The sequence below is a fragment of the Mus musculus genome, chromosome 12 (assembly GCF_000001635.26).
Source record: "Mus musculus strain C57BL/6J chromosome 12, GRCm38.p6 C57BL/6J".
Lineage (NCBI taxonomy): Eukaryota > Metazoa > Chordata > Mammalia > Rodentia > Muridae > Mus > Mus musculus.
This window is the reverse complement of record NC_000078.6, coordinates 85,238,776-85,257,117: the sequence shown is the minus strand read 5'-3', so window position 1 is coordinate 85,257,117 and position 18,342 is coordinate 85,238,776. Positions and strand designations below refer to the sequence as shown.

General features: G+C 43.7%; 1 protein-coding gene, 1 non-coding gene and 1 pseudogene across 6 annotated transcripts in view; 2 read left to right on the top strand and 1 right to left on the bottom strand.

Annotated features, from left to right (window-relative positions):
• Mlh3 (mutL homolog 3) overlaps nt 1–18,342 on the top strand; it is a 36,182-nt gene that overhangs the window by 13,530 nt on the left and 4,310 nt on the right. For all 5 annotated transcript variants that reach the window (XM_006515703.4, NM_175337.2, NM_001304475.1 and 2 more), the window contains 5 exons: nt 6,745–6,816; nt 9,395–9,506; nt 11,196–11,355; nt 16,135–16,158; nt 16,242–16,320. In XM_006515703.4, coding sequence (XP_006515766.1) covers nt 6,745–6,816; nt 9,395–9,506; nt 11,196–11,355; nt 16,135–16,158; nt 16,242–16,320 — 447 coding nt within the window. The remainder of the gene's footprint in view (nt 1–6,744; nt 6,817–9,394; nt 9,507–11,195; nt 11,356–16,134; nt 16,159–16,241; nt 16,321–18,342) is intronic.
• On the bottom strand, nt 1,191–1,618 carry Gm46369 (annotated as a pseudogene).
• Nucleotides 11,133–11,195, top strand: Mir6938 (microRNA 6938). The gene has a single exon (NR_105903.1). It is a non-coding gene; the product is annotated as a microRNA 6938 (primary transcript).

Below are 18,342 nucleotides of genomic sequence, written 5' to 3'. Positions count from 1 at the left end.
CCTCGTCTCAAATAAAACAAAGAAACAACAACTGTGGATGCAGTGAGAAAGCAGGAGATAAAGTGAACAGAGTCGTTGATAGGTTGTTATGGGAGAGGAATGGCAAAGATAATGCTTAATTTTTTGACCACTGTGGCCGCCAAGTGGACGACAATGTTCTAAGACCAGATTAGAATTGGAACAGGCTAGAAGGACAAAAATCACAAGTCAATCTAAATTCTCTTTGAAATAAGTATTAAAGAAGAGCTGGCAAAAATGTGTTTGGCTTGTGCAGGTATAGACTCAAGTGTTCTGATCAGGTGATGTAAATTTGAGTGTCAGCATAAAGTTAGTTATTAGTGATATAAGTTTTATCACCTAGAAATATAGAGAGTGAGAAATGGCCCTGAGTCTAGAATAATTCTAACATGTAACCACAGCTGACTAGAAAGGCCCGGGCAGAAGAGAAGGAATGGCTAGAGAAATGCAGAGAAGGAAGGCTGTCGTGCTGCATCTAGGACCTCACACAGCTGCTGCTGTACTGGGCACTGTTGAGTTTTGTGACTGTGCCTTGGCCCTGAGACTGAGAGCTGTCTGACGGAAGAGATGGGGCAGAAACCATGGCTGCTCTGAGGAAATCTGAGCCCTGGAAGGGAGGGACCAGCAGAGAGAGGGGAGGTTTCCTTTCCATGAGAATTCTGAGTACAATTACAGTTGTCTGCCTGTTCTGTGGTCTTGCTCCCCTCGGTTTCAGTTACCCACAGTCAACCAAGGTCAGAATATTAAGTGGAAAATTCCAGAAATAGGCAACTTACAAGTTTTAGGTTTCACCCTCCTCTGAATAGTATGATGAAATGTCCTGTCATCTCACTGTGGTCCACCCAAGTTGCAGGTCACTCCTCTGTGCAGTGTGTCCCTGCTGTGTATCCTGGCTGCCTGACACTCAGCTGGCACTCAGCCCCTGCGTACATCACCAGGGGAACTGTACAGTACTGTCAGGTGTCCCCGGAAGCGTTATTGTAATGATGCATAGAGTATGATAGAAATGATGTTAGCATCTTGTTGTTAGCCTTTATTACTTATTTATGTTTATAGTACTGGGTATGCTATACAAGTACTCGTAGCACTGAGCCACACCCCTGGCCTGTTTTATTATTAATTATTGTTAATTTATTGCTGTACCTAACTTTTTTTTTTGATTCAATAAAGTTTTATTTTCCCAAATGCACAGCTGATTGAACCTGCTCATGCTCTTCACCCGCAGCTGGGGCGTCTCCACCCTTTGTGTTTCTGGGGTAAATGACTGGACTCTGTGCTTTGAAACCAGCTTGATAAGTCCTTTACTAAGGAGTTCCTGGAGGGCTGCCCTGGCCAAGGAACCGCGAATCTTCAGTCTCTCGGAGACCACGGCTGGAGTAATAAGCTTATAGTTGGGAACTTCCTTATAGAGTTTGTCGTATGTCGCTTTGTCAAACAGGACAAGATTGTTCAACTTGTCCTGAACTTTGCCTTTGGACCACTTCTTCTTTTTGGCCTTGCCACCAGATTTATTTACTGGGTCTTTGTCCTTTTTGGCTGACTTTCCGGCGTCTTTCTTCTTCTTGGCATCTTTCTTCTTCTTGTCGTCTTTGGGCGGCATGGCGAAGCTCAGAGAGTCGTGTGGACCACTGCAGCCTCTGTACCTAACTTATAAGTTGAACTTTAGCATAGATTTATAGATCTAGACAAAAATAGTCTGTTCAGGGTTTGGTACAGGAGTTGGTTCTCTCCCGCTACCTTTTGGGTCCTGGGTTTGAACTCAGGTCTTCAGGCTGGGCAGCAAGTGTCTGGCCTGCTGAGCCTTCTCTCCAGCCCTGAAGTTTTGATTACTTGAAATTCTGTGAGTTTTGAAATACCAAGATGTCAGCCAGTGGCACCCAGGATGAGCGTGAGCACAGAAACTGTGTCTTCAAAGAAACGACAAAAGGCCACTAGTTAAACTTCTCTTGAGAGTTTATATTTATTGTTGGATATGCTACCAAAGAGTATTCTTCACATTCTTTTGGAGGGGTGTATTTTGAGACAGGGTTTCTGGCTATCTTGGAACTTACTCTGTAAACCAGTCTGGCTTCCAACTCACAGAGATTTTATTGCCTCTGGCTCCCAAGTGATGGGATTAAAGATGTGTGCCATCACCCCCTAACCAGATTCTTTTCAGGAGCAAAACCAGGATGAGAGAATTTTCTTCTCTTCTCTTCTCTTCTCTTCTCTTCTCTTCTCTTCTCTTCTCTTCTCTTCTCTTCTCTTCTCTTCCCCCTTCCCTTTCTCCCTCTTGCTCCGCCCCCCCCCCCACTCCTTCCTGCCTCGTTTGCTTTGACCCATAGGTTCTTTATTTGTTTCTCATTTGGGATGGTTGTGAGCCACCATGTGATTGCTGGGATTTGAACTCATGACCTCCGGAAGAGTAGTCAGTGTTCTTAACTGCTGAGCCATCTTTCCAGCTCCAAGAGAATTCTCTTGAGGCTGAGGATGTAGCTCTGTTGCTAGCATGCTTCCTGGTGTGGATGAAAGCCTGGGTTCAACCCCAGCACTGTATAAGACTGAGCATGTTCTATAAGTCCAGGAAGAGGAAGGCAGCGGTAGCATCTTCCTTAGCTAAATAGCAAGTTCAAGACCAGCCTGAGCTGTTTTTCATGAGACCGTCAGAAACAAAGTTTAATATTTTCCTCCGAACCAAATGTGAGTGTTTTTATTTCTAGTCATAAATATGCAACCTATTCCTAAGTTGACATATTTTAATCTTTATATTTGCCTGTTTGTCTTATTTTTGTTTTTGTTTTTGAGACAGTTTTTTTATTGTATAGCCCTGGCTGACCTGGAACTCTCTATGTAGACCAGGTTGGCTTTGAATTCACAAGATTATGTTCTTCCTGAGTGCCAGGGTTAAAGACATGTGTCGTCATCACTCCTAATTAATATTGACATATTTTAATTGGATACATGTTATTGCTCTAAATTTCAGTGAAACCAATAACTAAGGCATAGTTCTTCCTACCTTGAGCTATGTTAATTCAGTTATCCATTCTAAAGAATAAATTTATTATATAAATAGTTATCAAGTACCCATTATTTAAAATTCTATTTTATGTGCTAAGAATGTAACATGAAAACATCTCATAGAACTTCTGTCCTGTTGTGATGTCAAAATGATGGCGTCTGTGAACAAATTGTCTTTCTGTATTCTGCTTCATTCAAGAAATGAAAAGCTCATAACATTGTATAGACAATGGAAAGATAAGCTGTTTTTCTGTTAGGTACAGGCCTGATTTCATGGTGTTTCTGAGTTTGGTAGTTTGTGTTGATGTTCAAGCCACTCCTTTGAAGGGTGTGGCTTTTTCTGTGGTTTTGCCCAGTGTTCATCAGAAATAGCAGCTGCAGCCGGGAGTGGTGGCGCACGCCTTTAATCCCAGCACTCGGGAGGCAGAGGCAGGCAGATTTCTGAGTTCGGGGCCAGCCTGGTCTAAAAGTGAGTTCCAGGACAGCCAGGGCTATACAGAGAAACCCTGTCTCGAAAAACAAACAAACAAACAAACAAACAAACATAGCAGCTGTTCTTCCTAGCCTCAAAGAATATCAGTAGTTAACATGGGGGCATTCCTGTGTTATAGCTGTTGTCAGAAGTCAGCTATGGGGCCCGGAGAGCCTTAGTTAGTAGAGTGTTTGCCTCACAAGCAGGAGAACTTAAGTTCAAGGCCCAGAACCCACATCAATAATTTTAAGATTCTATGTTAGAGCATGGATAAGGAAACAAAAATCCCAAATCCACATCTCCTTTCTATTCTTCAATTTTAAATGCATCCTAACATATGTCATAAAAGTTAAAACATATTTAAAGTTGGGTGGTGGTGGCACGTGCCGTTAATCCCAGCCCTCAGAGGGAGACAAAGGCAGGCAGATCTCTGTGAGTTTGAGACCAACATGGTCTACAGAGCAAGTTCTAGGACAGGGCCACACAGAGGAACCCTGTCTTAAAATAAAAAATCAAAAACCAAAAAGCACATGTCTAAAGAGAACAAATGAAAACCAAGTATATGCTGGGCTGTGGTGGCACAGGCCTTTAATCCCAGTACAGGAGGCAGAGGCAGGCAGATCTATGTGAGCTCAAGGGCAGCCTGGTGTACAAAGTGAGTTCCAAGACAGCCAGAACTACACAGAGAAATCCTATGTCAAAAAAACAAAACAAAACAAAATATGACACATATTTATGTAGATGCCATCATGAAATTAATTCCTCTGTTTGCTAACCTCAAAATGATTAGTTTATTAATAAGAGAAATTTTTAAAAAAACAGATGAGTGTGCTAGCATGCAATTATAATCCCAGAGGTGGAGAGGCAGAGAGACAGGTGAGTCCCCGGGGCTGACCGGCTGGTGAGCCTAATGGACTTGATGGACGAGCTCCAAGCTAGTGAGAAACCCTTTCCAAGAAAGATGGAGTGTCTAAAGAGCATCACCTGAGATTGACGTCCGCCTTGTAAACACACACACACACACACACACACACACACACACACACACCAGAAAGTTTGAGAGGTGAGAGGTATTGCTCAATTGGTAGAAAGCTTACCTATCAGGCAACTACAATTTGCTGTGTAGTTGAAGACAAGGTTATTGTCACCTGTCAGTCTGCAGCCAGCCTGAAATATGAAATACCGTGCATCTCCTCTGTTTCTGTTTTCTTTAAATCTTGGGCTTTCTGCTGTGAGCTTGATGGTATCTCCCCTAGCGTCATTTCTGTGGCTGAGAAAACACACTCACAAAGCTTCTTAGGGAAGAGTTTATTGTAGCTCACACCCCCAGATTACATTCCATCACTGGAAAGAAATAAGGCAGGAATTTGAAGAAGCTAGTCACATCCCACCCACAGTCTAGAGAAGAGAAATGAGTGCAGGCAAACCATCTGCTTGCCTTGCTTTGTCTGCTTGTCCTGTTGGGGCCACAAACCCAGGGCACAGTGCCCCATACTTTCAGGCAGCTAAATGAAGACAGACCTCTACATCGTGTCCACAGGCCAACCTGCCTGGACAGTTGAGGCTTTTCTCGGTTGACAGTTAAAACTGTCAGTGTCATAGAAAAATGCTTCATCTTTTAATAGAAATAGGAAAAAGACACTTTCTATTTTGATCAAATTCAAGAGAAGAACTTTTATTTCAATATGATTAATAACAATAAGTGTCAATCTTTAAGCCAAAAACAATTCAAATACAGCTTATAAAAGGTAATATTGTCTTGGAAAATTGTTCTGTCTCTGAGATTCCCCTGTAGGTTTGACCCTTTGCCTCCTTGCTTGTACTTGAAAGTCTGAAGCCCTGCTCTTAAAAGTGAGGCCTGTAATCGGTGGAGACTTGGCTCAGTGGCTAGCAATGCATACTCAAGAATTCTGTCACCAACACCCACATCAGGTGGCTCTCAGCTACCTGAGGTTCTGCCTCACAGAAAGGTGGCTTGTGAGGGCACCTGCTTCCATGTGCAGTCATGTGCACCAGCACCCACATACAGACACACAACTACACATAATTTAAAATATTTTAAATTTATTTTATTTTATTTCACTTAAATTTAATATGTATGAATGTTTTTTCTGCATGTATGCATGTGTGTCACATGTGTACAGTACATGTAGATACCACATAAAGGCTTCAAATTTGCTGGAACAGGATTACAGATAGTTGTGAGCTCTCATGTAGGTGTTAGAAATCAAACCCACATCTTCTGTAAGAACAACAAGTGTTCTTAACTTCTGAAATATCTCTAGCTCCTAAAAGTGGGGCCAGCAGACAAGGCCATCTGGTTGTTGGTTAGAATTGCAGAAGCTTGTCCCCGGTTGTTGACTCTGTGTTTGAGCATGTTTCCAGGTGACAGGTTCACCCAGGAAAGCTAAAACAGCTACAACTGCCGTCTGGGAGGAGACACAGTGAGGGTCTGTTTTTCTGCAGCCAGGGAAATAATGATTTTTACATCCTTACATGGTTAGGAAAAAATAAAAAGACTTCTTGACACAGCCACATTCTATGCAGTTACTTCAGTGTCCATAAATAAAGTTTTATTGGAACACAGCTATAGTGGCACAGATTGTCTATGGCTGCTTTAGCTCAAAACAAATAGTTGAGTAGTCATGACAGCATCCATGTGGCCTAAAAAGCATAAAATATTTCCATTCTTCCTGTTTGTAGAAAAAATGTTCTGCCCTCTGATCTAAAGTTATCAGTACATTCTTCTTGAGTTTCAGAGTAGATTGCAAATCAAAAGCCTCTGACTATAACGTATGCAGTGTGTTATCTAATGATTCTTCATTGTAAAGTTGACTTAATAAAGCCAAGTCTGCATGAGTATTTCAAAATTTATCCTTTTCTAGATGAAATGTAAATAAGTTACAGAGCTTTTCACCAGGGACAAATTTGGTAATTTATTGACAATTTCAGGGTTTTGGTTTTTTTATATAGAGTATAATTGATTTGGTTGTGGTAGCACACATCTTTAATCCCAACACGTGGGAGGCACAGGCAAGTGGATCACTGTGAGTTCAAGGCCAGCCTGGTGGATAGACAAGCTCCAGACCTGTTAAAGCTATATAGTGAGACCTTGTCTCAAAAATATCAAAGCACAATTGTATATCTTATGTATATGTCATTAGATGAATTGAGTAATCAGTCTTTATCACCTTCCACACTTTATGATTCTTTTAATCTTGATATGGAAACTTCAGTAATCCTGGATTATTTTGTAGGTGGAAACCTGTTAGTCCTGGTGGACCAGCATGCTGCCCATGAACGCATTCGTTTGGAGCAGCTTATTACTGGTAAGTATCTGTCTGTAGTTAGAGGAGATTTAAGACTCCAGTGCAGTTGGCACACCTACGAGAGTTTTTGACACCATAACTGTGAGGAAGACTGCATTATATGTTTGAAAAATTAAGCTGAGATCATCTAGTCTGAAAACCACTGGAAGACTGCTGGAATTTGCTTTGCTATTTCAAACATGTGGATCTGATCAATTTAGTCAGTGGCACATTTACTATACATTTATTCTCCACCTAGTCCTAGCTCATTTACAGTATACATGTATCGATGTGTTTTCCCTACTGTGTGTTCTCCCTGCTGTGTAACCTCCTTGCTGTGTGCTCTCCCTTCTGTGTGCTCTCCCTCCTCTGTGCTCTCCCTGCTGTGTGCTCTCCCTGCTCTGTTCTCTCCCTGCTGTGTGCTCTCCCTGCTGTGTGCTCTCCCTGCTCTGTTCTCTCCCTGCTGTGTGCTCTCCCTGCTGTGTGCTCTCCCTGCTCTGTTCTCTCCCTGCTCTGTTCTCTCCCTGCTGTGTGCTCTCCCTGCTGTGTGCTCTCCCTGCTCTGTTCTCTCCCTGTTGTGTGCTCTCCCTGCTGTGTGCTCTCCCTGCTGTGTGCTCCCTCTGCTGTGTGCTCTCCCTGCTGTGTGCTCTCCCTGCTGTGTGCTCTCAGTAAATCTTCCCCACAGTCCTCAAGGTCCCATGTAATACTTTTATTTTTAAAATCTCATTTATTTGGGGATCAATAGTGTGAGCGCACTGATGTGATTCTAGAAGACACAAAAGGAAATGCAATGAAGCCTCCTTTACATTCTGTATTTATCCCATCTTCTCTTTCGGGGCAGCCAGCGTGAGTACTCCTCAGCTGTATCTTTCCAAAGTCACTGTGCTTTTTGATGGTTTTTTTTTTTCAATCTCTGTCATCATGAGGCATTTTTCTTCACCAAGTGATAAAATACAATAAATAAATAAACAAATGAATAAATAAATAAATAACAAAACCAAAATAAACCTCGACCACATAGTTTCTCTGTGTAGTTCAACCTTGAGTGCTCTATCCTCTTAGCTGTCCAAATGTTGAAATTACATATGCACCACCATGCCCTTTTGAAATTATCGGGAAAATCTTTGATTCCTATGATAAAGTAATGAACAGCCTTAATGTCAAAGAGTTAAGTGAGAATCCAGGGAGACATTTCATGAACTGGAATCGCAATTATGTCACTAATATTTTATTTGCCTTATAAATTGAAATCCCAAGAGTTTGGAAAGACACAATTAAAAAAAACAGTGAGAAAAATTACTTACTTTGAGTAAGGACTTAATACGATTCCTCCTTTGTGCCTCTGGTGGGTGAAATGCAGTGGTGTGAGGACTGCCGAGGGTGTGGTGCCGATCAGTATTTGAGAGGCTTCGGAGGACAGTTGCTGAGTCTCATCAGGCAGCCAGCAAAATAAGGTCCTGTTCCGCTCACTAGATGCTAAGCTGATGTTTGTTGCTCAAGTGTCTTCCTCACTGAGTGCTCAACTGTAAGCAGGCTGATGACCACAAGAAATGAGCTGGCTGTGCAAAAATGTGAAAATTTTTTTTGCATAAAAATTGTCAGAGGAAGACAGGGAGATGGAGAGGCTCGACCTTTCCATGGCTTGCCCAAGGCCAGAACTGTTATTAAAGTGGTGGGCTGTGGTGTGGCAGTTAAAGACTCTCAGGCTAAGGAGGTCATCAGAAAGAAATGGGAAATACAAGATGTGGACAAATAAAAGTTTGGGCTCTTTCAAAACAAGCTTACAGGTGAGTGAGGCGGTTTAGCTGGCAGAGCACTTGCAGAGTAAGCCTGACAACCTCGTTCAATCCCTGTCGCCCACATGGTACAGAAGGAGAGACCTGATCTCCATGTGTGGGTCATGGCCTGTGGGAAAGCCCTCGCCACACCAAAGCACACACATCACACACACACACACACACACACACACACACACACACACACACACACACACACACACACACAAATAAATAAATAATGTGAGGCTGGAGAGAAGGCTCAGAAGTTAAAAGCAGCAGCTGCTCTTACAGAGGATCCAGGTGTCCCAGCACCAAAATGGCAGCTCCCAGCTCAGAACTCCAGTTCTGCAGATTGTGATGCTCTCTGCCCTGGCCTCTGTGGGCACAAGGCACACAAGCAGGCCAAACACCTATACATATAAAAAGCCAACTATTTAAGAATAATACTGGCAAATTCTTTTCAAAGACTGAGAAACCTTTCTGAAGGAACCAAGAAACCATCTTGACTTAGAGGATTGTATAGATGTGATGTTCTGTGTAGAGACATTTTGTATCTCTGTATCAATATCACACACGTTAATCCCTTGTTGTGGATGTAAGAGTTAAGTCTTCTATTTCTTATTTTGAAGAAATGCTAAAATGAGTCAAGTGGCTGACTGTCCCTTAGTTTGCTTAGAATTCAAACTGTAGAACTGAACACTGAACACGCTATGCAGTTCTAGAGAACTCTTGCCACCACACAGCTCACCAAGTGTCTTCTTATGTAAAACTGATGTAAAAGACTTCCCTTATTCTTCTCTCGTTCATCTCTCTCTCAATAGATTCCTATGAGAAACAAGATCCACAAAGCGCTGGCCGGAAGAAATTATTGTCTTCCACAATAATCCCTCCACTGGCAATCACCGTGTCAGAGGAACAAAGGAGACTCTTACGGTCAGTAGCCTGAGGACATGATGCCAGTCGGTCTGTAACACTTACCATAGCTCTGTGAGGTTTCTGCATGCATGTTCCTTTTTTTCTTTCCAGAGAAGGAAACTGAGACAAAGAGTGTTGCATGGCTTACCCAAGGTCTTAACGGTTAGCAGTGCAGGCTCAGAGCCTGTCTTCTAACCCCAAATGCCATTCTTCTCTCTATAGCATAGATACTGAGTATAGGATAGAATTTCCCTGGTAATGTTTTCCAGCATTTGGCTTAGAACACTTCTCCTTCTTGGAACAGCCAAGTGTTTATGCTGCACTGTTTCTGAGCAAAGTTAGGGAGATAATTGTTTCCATTCTTCTTGTCTTGGTCCATTCTAGATTCTACATTTCCATAATCTTATTATGAAAGAAGCAAAATACCAGGATGCCAGGGTGGGGAAAGCCCTGGGCCAGGTCACAGCACAGGTCACAGGACAGGTCACGGCATAGGTCATTTCCCCACTTCGGATACGTGTATGTTTTTTGAAAATGAAAATGGTCCGTTCGTTTCAGGCCTGGTTACTCCCTGCTGCCAATGCAGCTTTCCCTAGAACACAATTCACTTATTTACTGTCACCAACTCGTCCCCAGTCAGGACATCCCCAGTCTTGGAGCTGTTAATTACCTCCCTCTTTTAACACCGATTCAAAATATTGTCAGACCTCTTCTTTGAGCCAAACTCCTTTAAATGCAGGCAGCAAATTAGTTCCTTAGTGAAGAATGGAAACTTAAGAATAAGATTTAGAAGTAAATTGGTTCTCACAATAGAAAAACAGAAGGAAAATCAGTTACTCTACAGTAGTCTTCCCTCATATGTGATGGGTTTGTTCAGGACCCCTATTGGATACCTGAAAATGTCACTACCGAGTGAGGCCTGTGTACATATGGTTTTCCCATGGTCAGTCTTCAGTATTTTATGCTTTGGTGCCTCCTTTGCATCACTACTTAATGTGTTTGGGGAGCATCATAAAGTCAAATGAGTTACTTCAGCATAGACTGCAGAGCTGGGCTGGAGGTGTGGCTCACTGCTTAGGAGCACTCGATACTTTTGCAGAGGACCCAGGTTTGGGTTCTAGCAACCACATGAAGTCTCACAACCAACTGTAACTCCAGTTCCAGAGGATCCCGTCCCCTCTTCTGGACTCCACAGGTGCGGGGCAAGCATGTGGAACACATACACGCAGGCTAATATCCATAGACATCAAGTACAAAGATAATAGATACACCTTTTTTAAAAACGTGACCTGCCTTAGTGACATGATAAGTAAGGGACTAACAGACAGGCGTGAGCCTTTACCATGCTTCTCAGAGCGGCATGCAATTTAAGTTTTATGGCCAGGGACATAGCTCAGCGGTAGACCATATGCTTAGCATGTGCAAGGCCCCTGCTCAGTCCCTAAAATGAAGTTTACTTCTGGAATTTTCCATTTATTTTTTTGGATCACAGTCAACCACTAGTAACTGAGTTCTTAGAAAGTGTAACTGTGAATGAGAATTACTGTGATTGGAAAGGAAATTTGATAATAAAATCCTAACACATATAAGCATCAGGAAAACAATACGACTTCCAAAGGTCATAGCAGCTTTTGAAAATGATGGAGTGTTTGGAGCTAGCTCCAGAGAGAGTGAAGTCATGCTTGTCATCTGGGGCTGTCTCCTTAGGTCTTACCACAAACATTTAGAAGATCTGGGGCTTGAGTTGCTCTTTCCAGATGCTAGTGATTCTCTGATCCTGGTGGGAAAAGTGCCGCTCTGCTTTGTAGAGAGAGAAGCTAGTGAGCTTCGAAGAGGACGCTCTACTGTGACTAAGAGTATTGTGGAGGTAAGACACGTCCTCCGCGTTTGCAGTCTTGCTGAGGCCGCTAACTGCAATCTTTGTCGTCGGTCTGCACATGTTTGTGTCATGTTCACAGTGCCAGATGATGGAAATTGACAGATGTATGAGGTCACAGTAAGGAGGAAGGACGCAGTTATAACACAGTGGGATATGGAGTATAGAGGTGTCATTGGGAGGGGGTTAGAGCTACATGTGTAGCCCCTGTCAGTCATTTCAGTGTGCAAGAGGGGAGGAAGGAGGAAGGAGCTTAAAGCTAACTAGGGTTTCACTGTGAGACTTTGTGTTTTTAAAGGGGATGGGGGAGGCTGGAAAGATGGCTTAGAACTTAAGAGCACCTTGCAGAGGACCTGGGTTCTGTTCCTACTACCTATGTGTTGGCTCTCAACCATCTTTAACTCTAGTTCCTGGAGAGCCATTGCCCTTTTCTGGCCTTCACCAGGCCCACATGTGATCCACATACATACATAGGTTTAGGTAAAACACTCAGGCAGCCAGATAGCTCAGTGGATAAAGGCTCTATGGCCATATCTGACCTGAGTTGGATCCTCAGGACCTACATGACAGAACGAGAAAACTGACCACTTAAGGCTATCCACTGACCTCCACATACATACCGTGGCATGTGCATATGCATGCATGAATGAACACATATGCATACACGAATAATGTAATAAAATAATACACAAAAATCAGAAGACAGACTTAGTGACTGAGTTAGGACAGATAATCTAGGAAAAGGTAGAAGCAGGGTGTGTGGTTAAGGCTATTGTACTTGTTCCCATACAAGAAGATGGAGATTAAGTCATTAGTAGTGGGAATGGAAAAGAGGAACAGATTTGATACCTGGATGAGAGAGAGACTCCAAAAGATCTGGTGCAAAAAGAACACAAAAGAATAAAGGAGAAAGATTCATCTCGGTGATCCTGAGTTTGTGACCAGACAGTAGTGTCACCAAAGAGGAAGGCAGTAAAGAGCAGCATGCCTGCTGGGTGGGCACTTCAGTGCAGAGGTGTAGAGATGCAGAGACGATACCTTCAGGTTGGGGTGGCCAGGGGCCTGGCAGACTACAGTACAGCTCTTGCAACTAGAACAGAAATCTGGGTTGTACATATCTGTTGGCAATAAAAGCATGCCCACTTTGGTAGCATTGGAAGGTGAGAAAAGGCCAGGAGCCAAAGAGACTGAGAGAGCATAGATGAGGGGGGAGAACAGAAGGCAGAGGATGTGCTAGGTCAAGGAAGCGAGGCTGAAAGAGCCATGAGATGACCGAAGATGCTGAGGAAGGACGAGTCCAAGGAAGGTAATGGAGGGGAAGCTACAGGCAGAGGGAGGGAGGTAGCAGTGGCCATAAAGTGAGACCTGGCCAACCTGGCATCATACACCTGGAATTCCAGCACTCTGGAGGATTACTGAGGCAGGGGGATTACAAGCTCAAAGCCAGCCTTGAACTACAGATTACATAGGACAAGCCTTAGGTTTCCTTCCATAATGCTGAAGTAAAAAGAAACCAAAGCCTCAGCCGGGCGTGGTGGTGCACGCCTTTGATCCCAGCACTCAGGAGGCAGAGGCAGGCGGACTTCTGAGTTGGAGGCCAGCCTGGTCTACAAAGTGAGTTCCAGGACAGCTAGGGCTACACAGAGAAACCCTGTCTCGAAAAACCAAAACCAACCAACCAAACAAACAAAGAAACCAAAGCCTCTGGCTGTATCCAGAGGGAGCTGGGGTGGTGGCTGAAGGTTAGGCGTGGTTGAGTCTGTGTGTGCTGGACAGAAGGCTGCAGGACTTGAGTATGTTTGAGGGTTGAGGGTGCTCCTGGTCTATCTAGCCTATGTTGTTCCAACCCCTTAAGTCACTGTTGGTGACAGCCTTGGCTCTGTTTTAAGCAGAGCTCTTCTCTGCCCACACAGCTCATTTCTTCTCAGACTTCTGCTCTGGATTTGAATTCAAATTGTGTTGAATCCAAAAGATAGGATCTGTGAGAATCTTACTGTAATTCAAATACCTAAAGTTCTAACCAGAACATTATAATAAAAACCTCTCCTGAAGCGACTTCAAAGACTACTTACTTTTAAAAAAAGAGTTTACTTTAAATTGAAACAAAGTTTGTGGTTTCAGAAAAATTTGATTATATTAAGTCAGGTGGATAGGCAGAGTCCTTGACTTTGGAAGAAGTTGGAGCAATTCTCTTAGCAATAGAGTCATTGATACATTCTTACCATTTGTGGTCCAGTTTGATGTCTGAGGCTGGATCTCATTATGTAGCTCTGGCCTTCACTCACAGGTCCACCTGCTGGGATTAAAGGCATGTACCATCATGCTTGGCAAGACGGAGCCTTTTAACATCATTAAAATGTTCTGCACTAACTGAAGTAAGCCATGAATGGAAAGTGAGACCCTTCTTCCTCTGCAGCCTTACAGATGTGTTTTTCAGTCCCACTCACACATCAGAGAGCAACACAGTTAGCCTTGATTCCTGAGGTACTGGGCTTTGCAGAAGGTTAGGTGGTGTTTTTGTTACCCTATAGGGCCTTGAGCCTAGATCTTGGTAACCATGAGCATTTATAAAGCTTTACAGACGAGCTTTCGGAGAGAAGGACATAGAATGATTGATTTCACTTCTAGGTTTCAAAAGAAAATCATCCTGTTGTAATCTTAGAAGGCTGATTTCGAGAAGTAATAAATTCTGTATTCTTTTAAAAATATATTAAATGTACCATACCTTGAGACAGGTTGTTGTTGTTTTGTTTTGTTTTGTTTTGTTTTTTTGGGTTTTTTTTTGTTTTATTTTTACCTCCAGAGGCTAAACAAATTGGCAACATTAAATAGTATCAGCTGTAATTAAAATTTTCCATTTTAGCTGGTGCTGGTGGCCCTCGCCTTTAACTCCAGCAGTCCAGAGGCAGAGGCAGAGGCAGACAGATTTGAATTCGAGGCCAGGCTGGTCTACAAAGTGAGTGCCAGGACAGCCAGGGCTACAGAGAAACCCTGTCTTAAAAAAAGAAAAAAGAAAAAAAAGTAGTTTAGTTGGTTTTACTTTTTTATTTTTGTGTGGGTGCATGGGTGACAACAGTTCTCTCCTTCCACCCTGGGAATCCTGGGGCTTGTGCCCTTACCTGCTGCGCATCTCATGGGGCCTAGGCTTTAAGTTATTTTGTAATTAAAGTGGTGTGGGCAGACTGAGGCAGGAGGATGACAAGTTCAAGACCAGGCTGACCTTCATAGGAAGAGTGTATTGAAGGAAAAACTCTGCATAAGGACAGAGACATACAGGGGAGGAGAAACTTCTCAGGAGAGCTTTGGAAAATAAGCCTCTCAACTTGACGTCCACGGAGGGAAACACCCATACACACGATATGAAAATAAAACAAACCTGAATCTTAACCACGGGCTCCCTGGGGAGCAGGTTTCCTTCTGGAGTGTTCACACATCCTTTCTCTGGGCTGACTCCCCTGCTGGCCTCCTCCCCATCTCCCCGCCCACTCCCGCCTTTGCCCCGATCCTTTCCACTTTAATGTCCCTGTCACCCTTCACCCTCACCCCCTCAGAGCCACTGGGTTGTCTCAGGAGTCCCTTGCTAGTTTCTAGCCTCTGCCCACCTAGATAACACATCCTGTTGGAAGCTAAGATCTGCGTGTGAGAGACAACATGTGTGCTTGTCTTTGTGGGCCTGGGTTTCCTCACTTGGTGTGTTTCCACGTTTTGATTATCTGTCCATCTGGAGATGGGTATCTCTTTTGGTTCCATGCTCTTCCCGTTGTGAAAGAGCAGCTGTGGACGTGGATGTGCAGTCCCTCCATGGAGGGATGGAGTCCTTCTGGTGCATGCCGAGAGGGGAGCACTGGCTCACATGGTAGTTCTCCCTTAGCCTTTGAGAAGGCTTCACAGTGGGTTTTGTAGTGGCCGAGCACTTCCCATTCCAGTCAACCCCTGATGAGGCTCCTCCTACAGTCAGTCCATCCTCCTACAGTCCATCCAGCCCATGTGGTGTTTTCTATCTTCTTTTTTTTTTGGGGTGGGGGGGTTTGGTTTGTTTGTTTGTTTGTGTATTTGTCTTTCAGGGCAAGGTTACTCTGTGTAAGAGTCTTGGCTTTTGTGGAACTTGCACTGGCCTCAAACTTAAGAGATTTGCTTGCCTCTGCCTCCCAGTCTCTGGGATCAAAGGTGTTGCACCACCCACCCCAGTCTGGCTTCACTTGATTTAATGATAGTAATTCTGACTGCAGTGAGAAGGAATCTCACAGGAGGTTTAATTCTCACTTTCTGATGGAGATATACATATACATATACATATACATATACATATACATATACATATACATATACATATACATATACATATACATATACATATACATATACATATACACACAGACATATATATGTGTGTGTGTGTGTATGTATGTGTGTGTGTATATATATATATATGTGTATATATATATATATGCCATTGATATTTCTTTTGAGAATTGTCTGTTCATCTACTGATCGGCACTTTTGTCTTGCTGTGTGTGTGTGTGTGTGTTTCACTTTAGCTCTTTATATATCTAAATGTTAGCCTCTTGTATTACTGGCAGAGGTCTTCTCTCACACTGTAGGCTCCCTTCCCTCGGCTGTGGTCTCTCTGGCTATGCATTTACTTTTTCAGTTCACGTCCTCACATTTCCTAACCGTTGGGGTTGTTTCTATTCACTGAGGATGATTTTGCTAAAAGGGCAAGGACAGCAGAACAGCCAATTCATGCCTGTTTTCCTTTTGGCTTTTTAGGAATTAATTCGAGAACAAGTGGAGGTAAGCTTTTCTCTTATTTGGGAGTGTCACAGGGACATGTCACACACAAGGCTTCATTCATTTCCCTTTTACTAATTCTGTAGCTGCTCCAGACCACAGGAGGTATCCAAGGGACACTGCCACTGACTGTCCAGAAGGTGTTGGCCTCCCAGGCCTGCCATGGTAAGAGCTTGCGCGTAGCTCGTCTGGGGAGCCGAGCATTGGCAGGGTACAGTGATTGTATAGGAGACAAGCACTCCTTTCTCTTCACCTGCTACAGGGTGTAGTGTAGGTCAAGAGGCTGACGCTACCATAATTTTCAAAAATTACTTTTTGAAAGTAGAACACTACTAGAACTGGGGTAGAAAGTGACTAAGAAAGTAGAGGGTGGGCCTTAAGGGAGGTGTCCTGATTGAGGCCAGAGTGAGCCTGGGGCTTACCACAGCGTGAGGAGCAGCCTTGGCAGGGCCACAAAGGCCAGACTAAATTCCTCTCATGAGGAGCAGCCAAGAGTACCAAGAAATTAGGCTGGAAATAAAGACCAGACGCTTAGAAGGTTCCAGAGAGACCTTTAGAGCTGATACAGGGCACAGGTCTAGTGAAGGGTCATGAGCAGGGGATGTGATTCGTCGAGGACATGGCATTGCTGGACTCAAATTAGGGACGTGGCCTCTGCGGAGCTGGCCTGCAACTGTTCTGGGACCCACTGTCACCCCCACTTTATTCCTCTCCTTTCAAGCTTCTCACCCCTGCCCCTCCAAGCTTAGTCTGCACCCTGCAAATATCCCAGTGTCCTTTGCTCCTTTATTCTGTTTCCAGCCCTGCACCATCACTGTCTTCGGAGTCTGAGTCTGTCTACATTGCCCTTCTCCTTACCTCCCTGTGAGCCCTCTACCTAGGCCTCACCCAGTCCAGCTCCGGCTCCAGCAACTATTCCCTTAGCACCTCCGAAATTTTTGGTAATTGTTTTGGTTTGCTTCAGGCAGAGTCTTGCTTTGTACCCCAGGCTGTCCTAGAACTGCTTACATAGAATAATAAGCCGACCTCTAACTTGTAGTAATCCTCCTGCTTCAGCCTCCTACAGCTGGGACTACAGGTGTTAGCCAATACTCCCAGCCAGGGAGATCTTTCTAAAACATGTTTCTAAGCATGTCATTCTTCCATCTGATGTACACATTGCCATTTACGAATGCTCTTGGTATAAAAGTATTTTATGTATTTATTTTTTACATTTTTGTCTGTTTCTTTGAGATAAAGTTTCTGGTCTCTTAAAGTTTCAGCCCAGGCTGGTCTCTTAACTTAGTATGTAACAGAGGATAATCTTAAACTCTGATCCTTCGCCCTCTCTCCCTCCAGAGTGCTGGGTCACAGGCCTCTCCTACCATCCCTAGCAAAGCCAGAGCCTGCGGCTCACCAGAGCTGGGCATAGCCCTGCCTGCTGTTTGGGTTTCAGCAGTCAGTCACACTGCATGGTGCACTACAGTTCCAACCTCGTCTTTGTCTTGTCCCTCCTGTATCTCGACACTCACACTGGCCTTTCCTCAGCCCAACATGCCTTTGTGTTCCTTCTCCAAGGAAAAAAATCATGAAATCTCCTCTTTTCCTTCTCTTCCTTCTCCTTTTTCTTCTTCTTCTTCTTCTTCTTCTTCTTCTTCTTCTTCTTCTTCTTCTTCTTCTTCTTCTTCTTCTTCTTCTTCTTCTTCTTCTTTTTTTGGGGGGGGGGTTTCAAGACAGGGTTTCTCTGTGTGTCTCTGGCTGTCCTAGAACTCATTTTGTAGACCAGACTGTCCTCAGACTCAGAGATCTGCCTGCTTCAGTCTTCTTAACCCAGTGTCTCAGCTGAAATAGTTTAGCAAGAGAGCACTCCCTGGCCTGAGCTGGGCTGGTTTGGTGTCACATGTTCTCGGCCTAGGGTTCATAACACTGGTGGCTGAACTTGTTCTGTCATGATTTGTCCTGTGTGATCTTACCTGTTGGAGCTCCGTGAAGGTAGAGAGGGCCATTCGCTGTCTGCAAAGGCTCCTAATGTACAGCAAACATTTAGTTAATACTTATTGACTTAGAATAAAGTCCTGTTCTAACATGTGATGATTTAAACCAGGAAGACTGTTACTGAAATCAAGAAAAAGGGAAAACAAAACAGACACTATAAGAAAACAGTTTGTTACTAGCAAGCGTTGGCTGAAAGGACCGTGATATAGCTGT